This window comes from Malaclemys terrapin, chromosome 13 (assembly GCF_027887155.1).
Source record: "Malaclemys terrapin pileata isolate rMalTer1 chromosome 13, rMalTer1.hap1, whole genome shotgun sequence".
NCBI classification, from domain to species: Eukaryota; Metazoa; Chordata; order Testudines; family Emydidae; genus Malaclemys; species Malaclemys terrapin.
This window is the reverse complement of record NC_071517.1, coordinates 13,915,654-13,929,925: the sequence shown is the minus strand read 5'-3', so window position 1 is coordinate 13,929,925 and position 14,272 is coordinate 13,915,654. Positions and strand designations below refer to the sequence as shown.

At 45.8% G+C, this 14,272-nt stretch overlaps 1 protein-coding gene across 2 annotated transcripts in view; it reads right to left on the bottom strand.

Annotated features, from left to right (window-relative positions):
- TMEM104 (transmembrane protein 104) overlaps positions 1-14,272 on the bottom strand; it is a 67,017-nt gene that overhangs the window by 23,515 nt on the left and 29,230 nt on the right. For both annotated transcript variants that reach the window (XM_054047606.1, XM_054047608.1), the window contains one exon: positions 1,265-1,358. In XM_054047606.1, coding sequence (XP_053903581.1) covers positions 1,265-1,358 — 94 coding nt within the window. The remainder of the gene's footprint in view (positions 1-1,264; positions 1,359-14,272) is intronic.

Genomic DNA, 14,272 nt, shown 5'->3' with positions numbered 1-14,272 from the left:
ACCTCAGCTCAGATATTTTCATCCAGCTCCCCTTGAGTACTGCTGGGGGTTTCAGATCAGGATCACAGGCCTTTGAACTTGGCTAACCGAAATTGGCCTTTACTGCATACAGAGGTAATACTGAACAGGTGACCTATCTCATAGAACTGGAAGGGACCCCAAGGGGTCATTGAGTTCAGCCCCTTGCCTTCACTAGCAGGACCATGTATTGATTTTTGCCCCAGATCCCTAAGTGGCCCCCGCAAGGATCAAACTCACAACCCTGGGTTTATCAGGCCAATGCTCGAACCACTAAGCTATCCCTCCCCCCAATCCCACAGGCTGAACTAGGGAAAGTCGTTTTTCCTTCCTGACATGGGCTGATGATAGGTATCAGTTCTCAAATCTGGGTCTGGAGTGGATGGAGATAAACACTCAGAACTATAAGCCTGGGCAAAACACAGTGTGCAAGTATGCAACATCTTCCTGAAACGTATGCAAGTGGCCCAGATTCACGGCAATTAAGTCCTTGGATGACTGACAAGATTCAGGGTGCGTTCTCCATTAAATGTATCAGTGCTCCAAAGAGCAAACTAAAGTAGTCACCTCCTGCCACAATGAACTCTGTCCTGATGGAATGGATTCATCCCACTTATTTCCAAGACCTGGACCCTGAAGAAATTGACCTGATGTTCAGGAGGGTCCATTGGGAGAACCGCCACGCCAAGCCACAAAATCCAACAGCCTTATCAATGAGAAACATCTTAAAATGCCCATCCTCCCCTGCTTTAACACTGGAAAATCCAACTGTTGGTGTTCCAGTTGCGAGATGGACAGTTGGTCAACATGGATAGTTCTCTGATCACAAGAAGCAGAATTTTCATGCATCCCTTCAAAAAAAAAATCCTTTTTAAGCTTCACTTTTTAGTGAGATACTATAAAAGACACACAAGGGGCTTGGGGAAGGAGGCAGAGTGCCTACTGAAAACAGCTTGTGTTAGTTATGAAGTTTCTGAGGCAGCCTATGGTGCGCCAACGGCAAGAGACTTGGGACTCAGCACCATTTTAGCAAGTATTCACTTATAAAACTTGTGTCTAAAATGAATGTAACCCTGGCTCAAAAAAAAAAAAAAAATTCTATGGTTGACTCAGGTCTTTGAGAGGGCAGGATGTGCAGGCCATGACAGAGTTACTCCAACATCTATATACAATACCCGTGATTCAGTTTCCATCAGTAGCGATGGGGGTGAAGGCTTGCTAAAACTGAAGAAGTTCATGGACTCACCTATCCATCTCATCAGGGATGTCATGATCTGCAGATACTTAGTCTTCTGGACATTAAAAAAGGTGAAAGGACCCAGTAGTAGAATAAATGCTGCCTGGAAAGATTAAAAAACAAACAGGAATCAGGCTAAAAACCAGAATTTTGCTAATAAGGCCAAAAATCGGCTTCTGTTTGACACCAAGATTTCTTCACTAGTTAGTTTTAAAGCTGGATTGGCTGAGACACAAGGAGGGGACAAACTAATTGCTCGATGTCAGATTATATGCCTCAGGCAAACAGAGCTCAGGATCCTCCTGGCTTCCTGACACCTGTACAGCACGCTGTTACTGACAAATTTCAGTGCAAGCTATCAGCATAACTTTACAGAACATTAAATATTAAACCTCTTTGTCTGGGTACATGCTCAGTTTAGGTCTTGATAGCTGTAGCTGTGACCAGTCTGGTTGAATTAACATTGATGGGCCTGCCTTGAGGTGTGCTAGCCTGAAAAACAGTGGAACCTGCCAAGTGACTAAGGTGAACCAGCTCCAGCTAAACTAAGCCCTGATGTGCTACATTTTCACTTTTACGATGAAGCATTAACAGAAAGTGACATATGAAAACCACACCCATGAACTGAAAACTGTGAAGATAAAGGGCCCCCCAGCGCCTTTGCTATTAAGGAACTCTCCATGCAAAGGGGGAAACCAAAGCTACCACCAGCAAGGGCCCTTATTAGGCATCCAGCAATTTTAATCACAGCTAGCAGACAGACCGCAGAGGGGTCTCTAAAGGCTAAATTGGGGGACATTGCAGTACCAGGATCTGCTGAATATCTTACAGCTTCCTATCGCACACCCATAGTCACTTGGCAGAAAGCAGGACTAATTGAGAAGACTTGCATTTCCTTCGACATCACATTTCCCCCTACTTTTCCTCCCCAGTGCAAGAGAGACTAAACAGGTGACAGAGCCGTGACCTCTTATCCAACCTCAGTGGCACTGAGGAGGGGCGAGGGGGATGAGATGCCTATTATCTAACAGACTAATTAGCCAAATCAGATAACAGGAAGCACTTTCAAGCCCTTGACATTCTGTGTGTTAAAGAGTTCTGAGCACCCACTGGGCGAAGCTAATGTGGTATCAAGAGAGGTTGCTTTTATTGAAAAGGTTGAGGGGAGGAGGAAGGGAGTGATACAGGAGGGGAGCTTTGCACACCCTTTGTTTTTGTGGGGGGTGGAGAGTGTGACAATCAATCAAGGACTGACTCAGACTCTCATCAGTAACATGTGCAAGCAGTAGGATACAAGACAAAGGCCCAGAAGATACTAGCACATGCTGTGTCCATTTGCTTGGCAACTAGTAAGATTTTTTAAAAATAAACAGAGCAATAAATATTTAGCATTTATACAGCTCTTTTCATCCATACATCTCCAAGCACTTTACAACGGAAGGTAGCACTCCACTTTACAGATGGGGGAAACTGAGTCACAAAGAGGCTATATGACTTACCCAAGGTCCCACAGTGAACCCGTAGAAGAGCTGGGACAGAACCCAAGTCATTTAAAGACATGCACAACTCCAGGAAACTTTTCTAAATCCGTTCCAGAAAATGTTATGCAACTGGAATAATTTCACAACACAAATATTGCCAGGTGGCCAAAATAAACCCAGGGAGGGGACTGGGAGTCTGAACTTTTGGTTTTTATTCCCAGCTCAGTCAATGATTTGCTGCGACACCTGGGCAAACCACTTACCCTCTCTGTGCCTTGGTTTCCCTGTTTGCAAAATAGGAATGCCAACGGGTGTGTAGGTGAGGATTAAGGTTTAAGAAATGCTACAAAATCCTTTGGATGAGATCACCCAGGAAGCACAAAAGGTATTTCAAATGTAACTGACAAGTCTTAGACAGCAAAAAGAAATATCAAGGACTTTTCCGTTCTAATACAATTGAATTAAAAGGGTTATAGAAATTAGATTTTTTTCTCTGCCCTTTTCCTTTGATCTCCTTTTTGCGTTATGCTCCCTGAATTCCCTCCATCCCCACCCCACCTGCAGCCTCCTTTCTACTGACTGCCATTCAGTCCCAATGCAGAATGCAACCTCCAAGGGTCAGAAAGGTGGGGATATCATCATCATCATGAAGGATACAGATGCAGCCCAATGCACATGTGTAGAATGCAGGTGAAAGACGACTATCATCAACGAAGCAGAAGCCAAATCTACCACCACTGAAATTACAGACCCGTGCCCAACTAGCCTCTCTTAGAAACACACGCTCAAACTGTTAACATAATCCCCTTTCAAAAGAGATGATTAGCTCATGCATCACTAAGAGCTGAAACAAAACGACAGACGAGGGATGGTGATAATTAAGGAACAGGTGTCCTCAGCAAATTAGAGTACACCATAACCAACTGGCAAAAGAGCACCTTCATCCAACGCAAGGACAGACAAAGGGTCTCTAGGTAGCAAAGAGGGAAGGTTTGAGGTCTGTATCTGTCTCTGAGCACAACTGCAGCTTTGGTGCTTAAGTAGAGGATGCAGGGCCCGATGGGTGTGTCCATCTCTAGACACACTTGTAAACTGAACCTGGAGAGGAAGCAGGGAACTGAATTTTGTAACAGTTGTGGGTAAAAATATAAAAAGTCCTTTTGGGGTTTTCCCCTCTAACTTCTGCACGGTTATAAATTCTCCAGCTCCCAAGCAATCTTGATCTACTAAACCCATTGATCAACTTCAGAGAACAGCTTCAAGCTCTCCCCCTCTCTCTCAAGGACTCTACTCCTCAACTTATTAGGAGTGAGATGAACACAAATCATCATGCCTGGAGGTATGGATTTCCCCCCACCCTTTTCTAACATTGTTCATCATAAAAGCCTGGTTTCAAGGAGCGAGGTGTGAGATGAATTCAAGAGCAGTCTAAACACTACATTACCTTCCCCATCCAACTCCCATCAATGAACCACATTGGGCTTCCAAGGATCAATAAGAACAAGGCAATGGGTTTGACTGAGATGAATCAAGTTGCGCAGATTTGAGAGCAGACAGTGCTAAATGCTGAATGGTCTTTAAATGAGAAGCAGAGAGTAGTGGATGGCATTAAATAGCAAAAATCATAATGGCCATCAGTTCCAAACCAGAAGCTCTTCCATTTAACTGGAAAAGGAGGATCAAGAGATCAGTTTTAGTCCAGTGACTGGACCCATCCTGACTAGCTCAGAATTGGAGAGTTGAAGAGACAGACCAGCCTTTTCAAAGATGTTTCAGATACAAGGCCTTGCAGCCTATTGGAAAGGTGTGTGTAAGAGAGGAGGAGATAAATATGAACATGTAGGCCAAGATTTCCAAAACTTGGTGTTTAAAAATAAGCGCTCCGTGCCACCCCATCCCACCCCCCAAAATAAAGATTTAAGTACCTACATAAGTAGGCAGTCGTGTTTCTCTCGGGGATGGGAGAAGTCAGCCATATTTTCATTCCAAGGATTTTTCAAATCATTGTGTCTTCATCACAAGCTGCCAAGTTCACACTGATCCAGCTTCTCCTCCCCAAGAAGTTAATTAACTCCATAATTGCCATTATCGGTTTTCCCATCTTCCTGAAGAAAAGATGAGCCTAGACTGGCATTTAGGACACAAGCCACCTCATCTGCCAAAAACATTTTCTAGGCTCAGTTCTTTCTCTAAAGTGAGCTGTTTTACAAACCCTGACTCATTACATGCGACAGTCAACAAAGCCTAAGTCTGTTCAGAAAAACGGCATCCGCTACCCTCATGGAATTCAAACGGCACTACTCGTTACACACTAAGGAAGAGCTCTTGCATTTTCCAGTTCAACTCCCCTGCTTTCTATCTTAGAAATATCTAAGGCCTCGATCACCCTGGCTAATAAGTTTTAGCAAAATAACCTGAGGCAGAAGGAACAGGCAAATCTTTAACTGAAGTGGATTATTGTACTCTGGTGGTTTACAACTACAGACAACGAATGGAAATGGAGGCTCGTTCAGTTCAACCTGAACAAGGAAGAAGAGATGTCAGCCTTTCGGCTAAGATGAATTGCTGTGTCTAAGAGCTTCTACATCCCCTATGGGTGTGGGAGAAGGGAATCCTTACCATGACCTTGCAAGGGATTGGCTCAGTTTTCGGAGGGGGTCATTCCCTAATCTCTCTCCTCCAACCCCTTCCATTACAAAAGAAAAATTAAAAAAAATATACCTACGCCTGTTGCAGTCACTAACAAGAAAATGAAAGCCTCTTCTCCTTGCAAAGTCCTGTTTGTGTTGAAGCCAGCATGACCCAGTACATAACTAGATGGCAACGTGTTTGTGGCTTTTACTGAAGATTATGTTTCCAGTCAGAGAAAATTAGAAGCTTGCTAGCACAGAAGAGGAAACAGCTTGTCTCTCTGAATTTTGCTCTGCCCTGCAGGCCAGCGAACTCGATAGTTGGGCAGTTCTTGAAGTGTTAGGATGCCTCCTCCCTACCCCCCCCCTTTTTTTTTCTGGCTAGAACACTGCCAAGGTTTGGGGGTTACAAAGAAACAAACAAACAGGAATCCAGCTGTCAGTGGCTTCCTAGCCTCTCCCTCTGTCAGCTCTTAATACTTCAAAATGAAAGACAGGCCTGTTGACTTGGAACCTTCTTGCTGCAGGGACCAAGATGGGATTTGCTGTTATTGCTAGAAACACACACAGCAACTGAAAAAGAAATACAGTCTTTGTATTGAAATGTGCATGCCAGGTAAGAAGAAGACAAGCCACTTAGGATAAGATTACACTTACAAAGAAAGATCACAAGAAGGAAAGGTAAGTACTAATGTGGTTATGTAAACTGGATGGCTGTAGTGCCTCAGTCAACATCCACTTGTGACAATCAGCTGAGATGCTCCAAGAGAATGTTTCCAGGTATCAGACATATTGATCAAGAATCGAATCAGTGTAGAAGGTGCCTTATGCCAGAGGCAGAGGGTTTTGTTGGCCAAACAGGCTCTTTATTGGATCTGGAGGACGCGTACGTCGTCATTGCTTATTCTGAACACTGAGGACTTGAGCAGACCACATTTTATTGAATTTGGCTCTTCTCTCACAGCTTTTTATAAAGCAATGGGTCTCAGGGACTAGAACTAGCACCACGCACTCCGTAAGTAAATGTCTGTGTGCTGAGAGTGTGAATGCACATGCCTGCCAAGGGACATTGAAGAAAACAAGTTTCATTCACAACTGCCATTGGAACTTGCTTAGTTGCCTTCAAGATCTAATCTGCAGAAAAAGCATCCACAATGTTTAGCATTTACTGAGAATTAACCTGAATAACTACTGTACCTTTTTGATTCAGAGCCTGGAGGATCCCCAAATTCTGAGCAATGTTTGCTTAATATGAGAATTAATCCCACAACCCCAGCCCGCTAAAACTTGACCCAAAGCAACAGCCAATCCCAAATCAAATCTTTGCTCTGAGGCTCCTGGTTCTGACTGGTGGCAGAAATGTGGACATCTCACATGCAAGGTTGTTCTCATGGTAATTCCCACCCAGCGTCTCTGACATTGGTGACTGCACATCACAAGTTCCGAGCAGCCCTTTTCTTCCCACTGAAAGGGGTGAGGGGATACAAATAAACTTACTCTAAACATGGAGAAATCTGGCACTTACAAGCATAAGGACTTGAGATTTAGATCCACTGGATCTCTTTGGTAAACTGCTTTGCCTCAGTTGGCAGGCTAAACTGGATGCTTTACAGACGCTGCAAGGCTATAGATATGGAACATTCCCATAGCAGAGCAGACGTTAACGAAGTGACGGCTCCGAGAGGAAAATGGTCCCTGCTAAGATTAGTTGTTTAGAAACAGAAGCAAAGAGTCTCCTTGAACAGAGTAGAAAAAGCAGTCACTTCATAGCTGTGTCAAATGAGTAGTAATTCTGATGCCAGCTCTGCCTGGGCGAGATGTCCCTGAGCACATCAAGCTACGCCGGCAGCCTAGGTGAATGCTGGAAGCGATGGAGACAAATGCACCATGGCTAAGAACAGCCTCTGACAGCCAGCTGGCCTAGCAGAAACACCTGATGAGCTCTGTGACATCTGGCCTGCTCGGGAGCCATGGACCTGCTCCAAGGTGTGAGGGCTACGTAAGAGCCCCTGCTCTGGCCCCTGCCTGCATCAGGTTCTCCCCTATAAATGACATTTAGAGAACAACAGGGGAAGAGGAACTTGAGTTTTAACACTGACGACACAGGCAGAAATATGTGATTTCATCCCCTGATCTGGGGCCTGATCCAAAGACTATTGAAGTCTACAGGACGAGTCTTTCCACTGATATCACGGGGCTTTGGATCAGGCGTTCAGCGAGCGAAAGGACACTTCTGGAGCCAGTCAGAATGGTTTAAGCCACACTTCTGCCTGAAAGAACTCACCAGGTTTTAGGCTCCCCCCAACATGGTGTTTCTGTTCATTGTCACTGAGGCTAAAACAGCCCAGAGTATTTAGCCACTAAAAATGTTACCACTACTGACTTACACACACCCATTTGCAGCCTAGGTAACCGCCACAACAGCCCCACCACCCTAATCCCCACACCCCAGCAGCCTTAGCCAGTCATACCACAGGTTGCAACGCTTATAAGGACCAATCTGTTACAGATTTCAAGAAGAGAGGCTTTGTGGGGCTCACTTCCTTGCAGTTCCCCATCTCAGACCTCCTTCCAAGCCTCCTCTGCTGTCCCCCCTCGTGACAGAGGACACACTCGTCCCTCCTGCGTGATCTCAGCTCTCCAGCTAAAGTGCCAGATGGCACTTTACTTAGGGCTGCGTTCCAAGCTTCATCCTTCACCATCTATGGTAAGATATAATATACGAAAAAGGAGACGGATTGTTCATACAAGGTTCCCTCCAGACCCTCTATAAAAGCTTAAAGAAGAAAGATGGAGAGACAGAGCCCCCAGCGGCTGGCGTGTGGACCATGACTGTTGCTGTGCACACTGGCAGGAAGTTATCAGGAAGCACGTAATTATTGACTCGCTTACTTAAATTGGTTAAAACGATAACCCAGCAGCAGAAATGGGATTGCTCAAAGAGGCTGAGAGGGTTTTTAACCTCTTCTTGCCCCCTCCGGGCAGTAATGAAGTTCCACGGAACAATGCTGCCTCCATTAGACACTGCATGAGTAATACTTATGGATAAAGTGTAACTGGCCTCAATTCTACCCCCCAGAGTAAAGGAGAGCTACTTTGTCACAGACATCTGCTGCCAAAGCATTGCTGGTAATTAACATGCAGCTCTCAGGATACAGCATGGGGGTTTTTACAGTCATAACTCATAGGGAACATATTGCCTGTACAAAGAGCAATCTTCACAGCTGGCATTCTCCTTCGATACACAGGGTCTACACAACATGGCTGGGTCAGAGGTTGAATATTCTTCTAGAGCCAGAGCGACAGCTGGTGAAAGCTGGGATAGCGGCACTGAAGTAAGGGGAGCGATGCCTACGATGCCAACTGAGGACATCGTCCCAGTGCGCTGAGGAATAGAGCCAGTGGTGGCATTACTGCCTAATGGCTGGTCAGTGGCCTAAGTTAAATGCATCTGCTTGTTTAAATCCAGCTCCAAATGGACAAGAGTTCACCCCACGAAAAACACTATCACAAGTCTTGACCTCGTTGGGGGTCTTAGAGAGACTAAGGACTGAATGGACCAGAGACTGAACCTCCCCTGTGGCCCCTAAAGCCCCTCGACATTAAGGCTGCAGCACATTGAAAGGGCAGCGTGGTGAAGTTGGCATGGTGCTGTCCTAGCTGTACCTTTGATGTGGATGAAGAGAGGGCTGTCAGAATCCTGAGCAAGCACATTTCAGTGAGCGCTAAGTTCACTTACCCTCCCCCCGCCAAAAAAATCCAACACCCCCTCCCAAAACCAACCACTCAATTCCCTCCCCTCCTAAATTAAACAATCCAAACACGGCAAAGCGTTTTCAAAAAGTCATCCTATACAAAGATTGCAGTCCCTGGCACACACAGCCAGGACTGGAGCCAGCAGCAAGCTTGCAATCTCTGGTGTAAATATGCTTCCATAGTCATTTTTCACGAGCAAGAGAAAGATGGAGACCAGCAATCTCCCGAGGTGACTGCCGTCTAATTCTCCATCGATGGGGTATTTATGGTACCGTCACCTGCAGTGTCTTGTAGTCACTTTAGCGCATCCTTGACCCCTGACCTTCCCTACTCTGCATCTTCTAATTGCATCCGAATGGAGCGGGAGGGGAGCAAAGAAGCTGATGGCAGTGGGAGAGCAGAGTTTGAAAGTGGAATGTCAGGTGCGTGATACATGGCAGCCCCGCAGAGTGAAGTTGCAGAGCTGGGCCCGGCTGTGCCCTCCACAGACTGACCTCAAAATGGATCCGAAATAGAACAGGAGCCTTCCTGACACGGAGTAGCCTTGAGGATTTTTTGCAACATTAGCGAGCAGTGCTATAAACAGATTAATGAGCTTCATCTAATAAAGTGTGAGAACATAGTCATTACTACCCCCCCAACAGACACTGCCCTACATCTATGCAGATAGTGGAGTATTGGCTGCTAACACTATCTTTCTATTTAATATAACCCCCCTCAGGTTAGATAGCATTAAGGTGGGAGAAACAGATAGGCAGCAAGGCATATAGGCATGGAAGACCCGCAAGCATGCCGCTCCATGAGCTTTTCAGGGTTAGGAGGTCCCTGGGGATCTGCCGTCATTAACTCTTCCCGCTTAGCACTTCATCACTAAGCTGTAGTCTTTGCCTCCTACTTTCCTTCTCCTCACTTGCACTAAATCTCGGTATGGTTTAACATACTCTGGCCCCTGAAATGAAACCCTCCAGGCAATAAGGGAGTCTCATCCCAATTCACTGTTTGGTGAGTCATGGGACAATTGCCTGGAGGCACATTAAGGGTATCCCATGCATTGTAATTATAACTCCTGCTTTTATGCCGCAGTGCTAGGGGCTACCTGTGGAATTCACTCATGCTGAGCCTTCTTCCTCCCCTACTTTGTCTAGTGCACACTACACAGACTGGTGTAATAAACCCTCTGGATCACTTCAGGGATCATTCCTGCCCAGAAAGGTGACACCGATCACAGTTTGCTACAGGACAAATCTGGCCCGTCTTGGGTTATCTGTATTTATGGTAGCGCCTATAATTTTGTCATCAGTAGCTTCTGTTTTGGTCTAAAGATCACGGCTTTGGTCAAGATAACATCAAATATTTCACCCAAACAAAAGCAACAGTTCACAGGATCATAGAACTGTATGGCTGGAAGGGACCTTGAGAGTCATCTAGGCAAGTCACAACCATCTTCGGAGCACTCCCCTGAACAGTGCTCCCAAGAGGCTGAATAGACAGACGCTCCCCTGCTCAAAGGTCACTGTCCCGGTCTCCTCTCATCGCAATGCTCGCAGAGTGGCACTACCTTGCAATCTTATGGCAAGTTTGCCCTGGGGCTGACTACCCTGACAATTCTCTAATGAAACTTTTGGGGAAGGAAGAAGAAAATATCGAAGTCACTGTCCTACTCAATGGAAATGCTTGTATGTGATTAGCCAGGCCAATAAGGTCGCTGTTTTGTTTAGGAGTAAGATCTGTTATTTCTATTTTTAAAAACAGTGGAAAAGTATTAGAAAATATGCTGTTTAGGAAGTCTTGTACCGACCCACTCCATGGACAGCTTACCAACTTAGCCGACCTACCTCTTCCAGCTTCAGTTTCTATGATGCTGTCACTACAATATGAAACTAAACCCTTAACATAGCAAGAGTATTTAGAACTTATGTTCCATAAAATGATTCAAAGAGACAGACCAGTGGAGTCTCTTGAAACAGGCTGGCCTGAGAAGAGTCTTAAAGGCCATTTTGAAACCTTTGATTTCTGCAGTAAATTGGTGATCGTGACTAGAAATCAGTTCTGACACCTGCCCAGTTCAAGAGAGACAGGTCTCCAACATCAAGAGAGAAGGGTGTCATATTTGGTGTCTCGCTGCCTGATCAAGCTCTGTTCCAACACAGGGCTTTATTTAGAGAAGGACCTGTCCTCCTCCTGACTTGTTGCAGGCACAGTGCTTACTGAGTCCATCTACACTGCATACAGAGGTGTGATTGTAGCTCAGGTAGGCATTATTTATATTACCATAGCCCCTAGGAGACCTAGTCATGGACTAGGGGCCTCACTGTGCTAGACGCTATACAAAGGCAAAATAAAAGAAGGTTGCACCTTCAGTTGCAGTGTAGACATACCCTTGGGAGGTGAGATTTCCACAGAGTTAAGGGAAGTGCTTAGAGAGGAAGAAGGGTGATCCCCAAACCCATTTTCCCACTCTTCTTGTTCAAGTCAGCTGCTCACTAGCCCAAAACCCCTACAAATCTTAAATCCATTGTTTATTGTTATGGATGCTATGACACGGGCAATCAAATCTCAGGCTTCAGAATATAAAATGGCTGCCATAAGTGGTCAGGAAGGAGTCTCCCTTCCTTCCCACAATACAACATAGCACAATTGGCCAGCTGTTTTATGGGAATCAAAAGTATTGACCTTCATCTGAAAAAATCTGCCATTCCTGGAGGCAAGAGACTAGACTTGGAGCAGTGCAGTTATCCCATCTGGCAAAGCCTAGATTCCTAACAGAGACTCCAAAAGAAAATATCCTCAAGTGGGACAGTTTGAACTTCCAAAGCAAGCCAGGAGCAGACTGAAGGCAGCCACACTGCGATTCCAGTTGCCTAAAACCAATGACATCCCACACTAGTCATACCAGCCAGAGCACTTCCTGTTTGGGGTGGGCAGCCTTTGGCCAGCAACCGTAGCGCACATGCCCAGGAAGGGATCAGGCAACCACATGTAGGATACAGTCTGATGCCTTCACTCTCTGCACAGCCCTTGCTAGTTGGCTGGAGGGGGCTGAGGGAAGGACTCATTATTAAGGCCCTTTGTTAGGAGCGCTCTGGAAAAACTCAGTGTCAGGATGAGTGACAGTGTAATCCAGGCTTCATTTAAGAAGAAAAACCACTTCTCATTGTGAAGCGAACAGACAGCTCTTTGCAAAAAACACATTCCAGTCCCCTGCACTATCGATTTATCTGTAATAAGAGACAAGCTAATCCTTTAAAGCCAGTCACTTCAATCCACGTCCTTGCAGTTTCTTGGAGTTCTTCCACTATGTACCAAAGGATCAGTCTCCTTCCCCGAGTCCTGGCATCAGGGTACATCCGCCTTCCATTTGATACTCCCCTTGTCCTAAGGAAAGCGAGGCCGCAAAGGAAGCTAGCAAATCCAATACCAAAAGCAGAACTTTAGCGCTAGGGATACTGACATGACAAGTCTACATCCCGCTTGTGAAATGCTGCACAGATCTCTGCCACTGTGTGAGCCAAATCAATTAAAAACAAAGGCTAGGCAATTAACCAAAGTTACTTTTTTTTGTTTTTGGTTGGGAAACATTGAGGGGAAAAAGCCTTGTGAAACTGCCAGGTTATCTGTCAGACGCATGATGAGCAGGCAATAAACTGCGACAGAGACAGAAATTAATGACAAGACCGAGGGAAGAATGGCCAAGAAAGGAGGGGTGAATTCAACCTTATTAGTTCCATGACAAAAAGCAGAGAATAGCTTTCATTTCCCAGACGCCGTTTAGTTTGGTGGAACTCGGCCCCCAGTTTTTGCAGCAGCTTCAGGGCAAACTGACTTCACTCTTTAAAAAGAGTATGAGATGGAGACCGGAAAGAGACCCAGAAATCAGCCCCTCGGACTGGGTTTTTAGTCAAACACTGCTGCATTATCAAGGCATCTGTCGCAAAAGTTAGGGTTGCACTGATTAGTTACACTTAAAACAGGACTTCAATCCTTCTGTTTCTCACATACCTACGTACGCTGCAGTATTCCAGAAGACAACGACGCTGCAGTGTTCTGGATCACTAATGTAGGTTCTTCCGGGCTTCCAGTACTATAATCGCCCACAGGAGTAATAACTGCCATTCTTTTACGCTGACAGTCATTTGTTTTTATTTCCACATTCATTTTGCAATAAAAAGCACTGGAGTGTTTGTCGTTAGGAACAACATGCTCGAGCGTTGGCAAGAGAATCTTGCTAGGACACAGCCCTTCTGAGAAAACAGCCCAGGAGGATGCTACAGCAGCCCTGCTGCAAGCTGTAGTGGTTTGGAATGTTACTACAGAACACTGCTGTATGAGTGTTCTGGGTGATTGTTGTAAAACAGGCGTGCTGGCTTCACATCAGCACAATAAACTTCCCCCAAACTGTTTTCCTCATGATCCTTCTGTGCAGGCTTAGGCTTAGCGCACCCAGCAGTGGATTCATACCCCCTTGGGAGCAGTGCTAGTTTCAGGTGATGACGTAGAAGGTCAATTCTCCCTTCCACAGACACTTATCCCTTACTTGCTGGCTCTGAAAGTCTCTAGGCCACTCTTAGCACGGAGACCGGCAAGAATAGATACCCGAGACAGCAGCTATGATTTACTGATTGCTGGATGTGACTGCTGTGGGGCACAGTGGTGGAAGGTGGCAGAACACAGGGAAAGTGTTCTCAGCTGCAGAAGGAAGCGTGTCTCGCCTCAGAAGATGCACTCAGTTCAAAGCACCACCTCTCAACTCAAGGACTGTTCCCAGTACCAATGGACTTGGGGAGAAGAGTTAGATCAGCTGCTCATGCTGGAACATCATTGCTACTAATCCCTTACATCATATAGAGCGAGTGAGAGCTGTATATGGGGCCACCTCCACCAAGGGTGGACACCCCTGCTCCCTCCCCCCTCTAGAAGACTCACATTTTTGTGTGTGCCTGTCCTGAATTTTTGCGTAGCATTTTTGAGTGCTACCGAACAGCTGACACGCTCCACCACACAACTGGCTGCACTTCAGCTCCACCGCGTGGTGAAGTGATCCTTTATATATAGTTTGTAAGGCAATTTGAGATCCTTTCGGCTCAAAAGGGTTTGTGCTAAGTGTAAGCTCTTGAGAGCCAGCTGGGGCTGCCGCTTTGAAAACCTCTCTG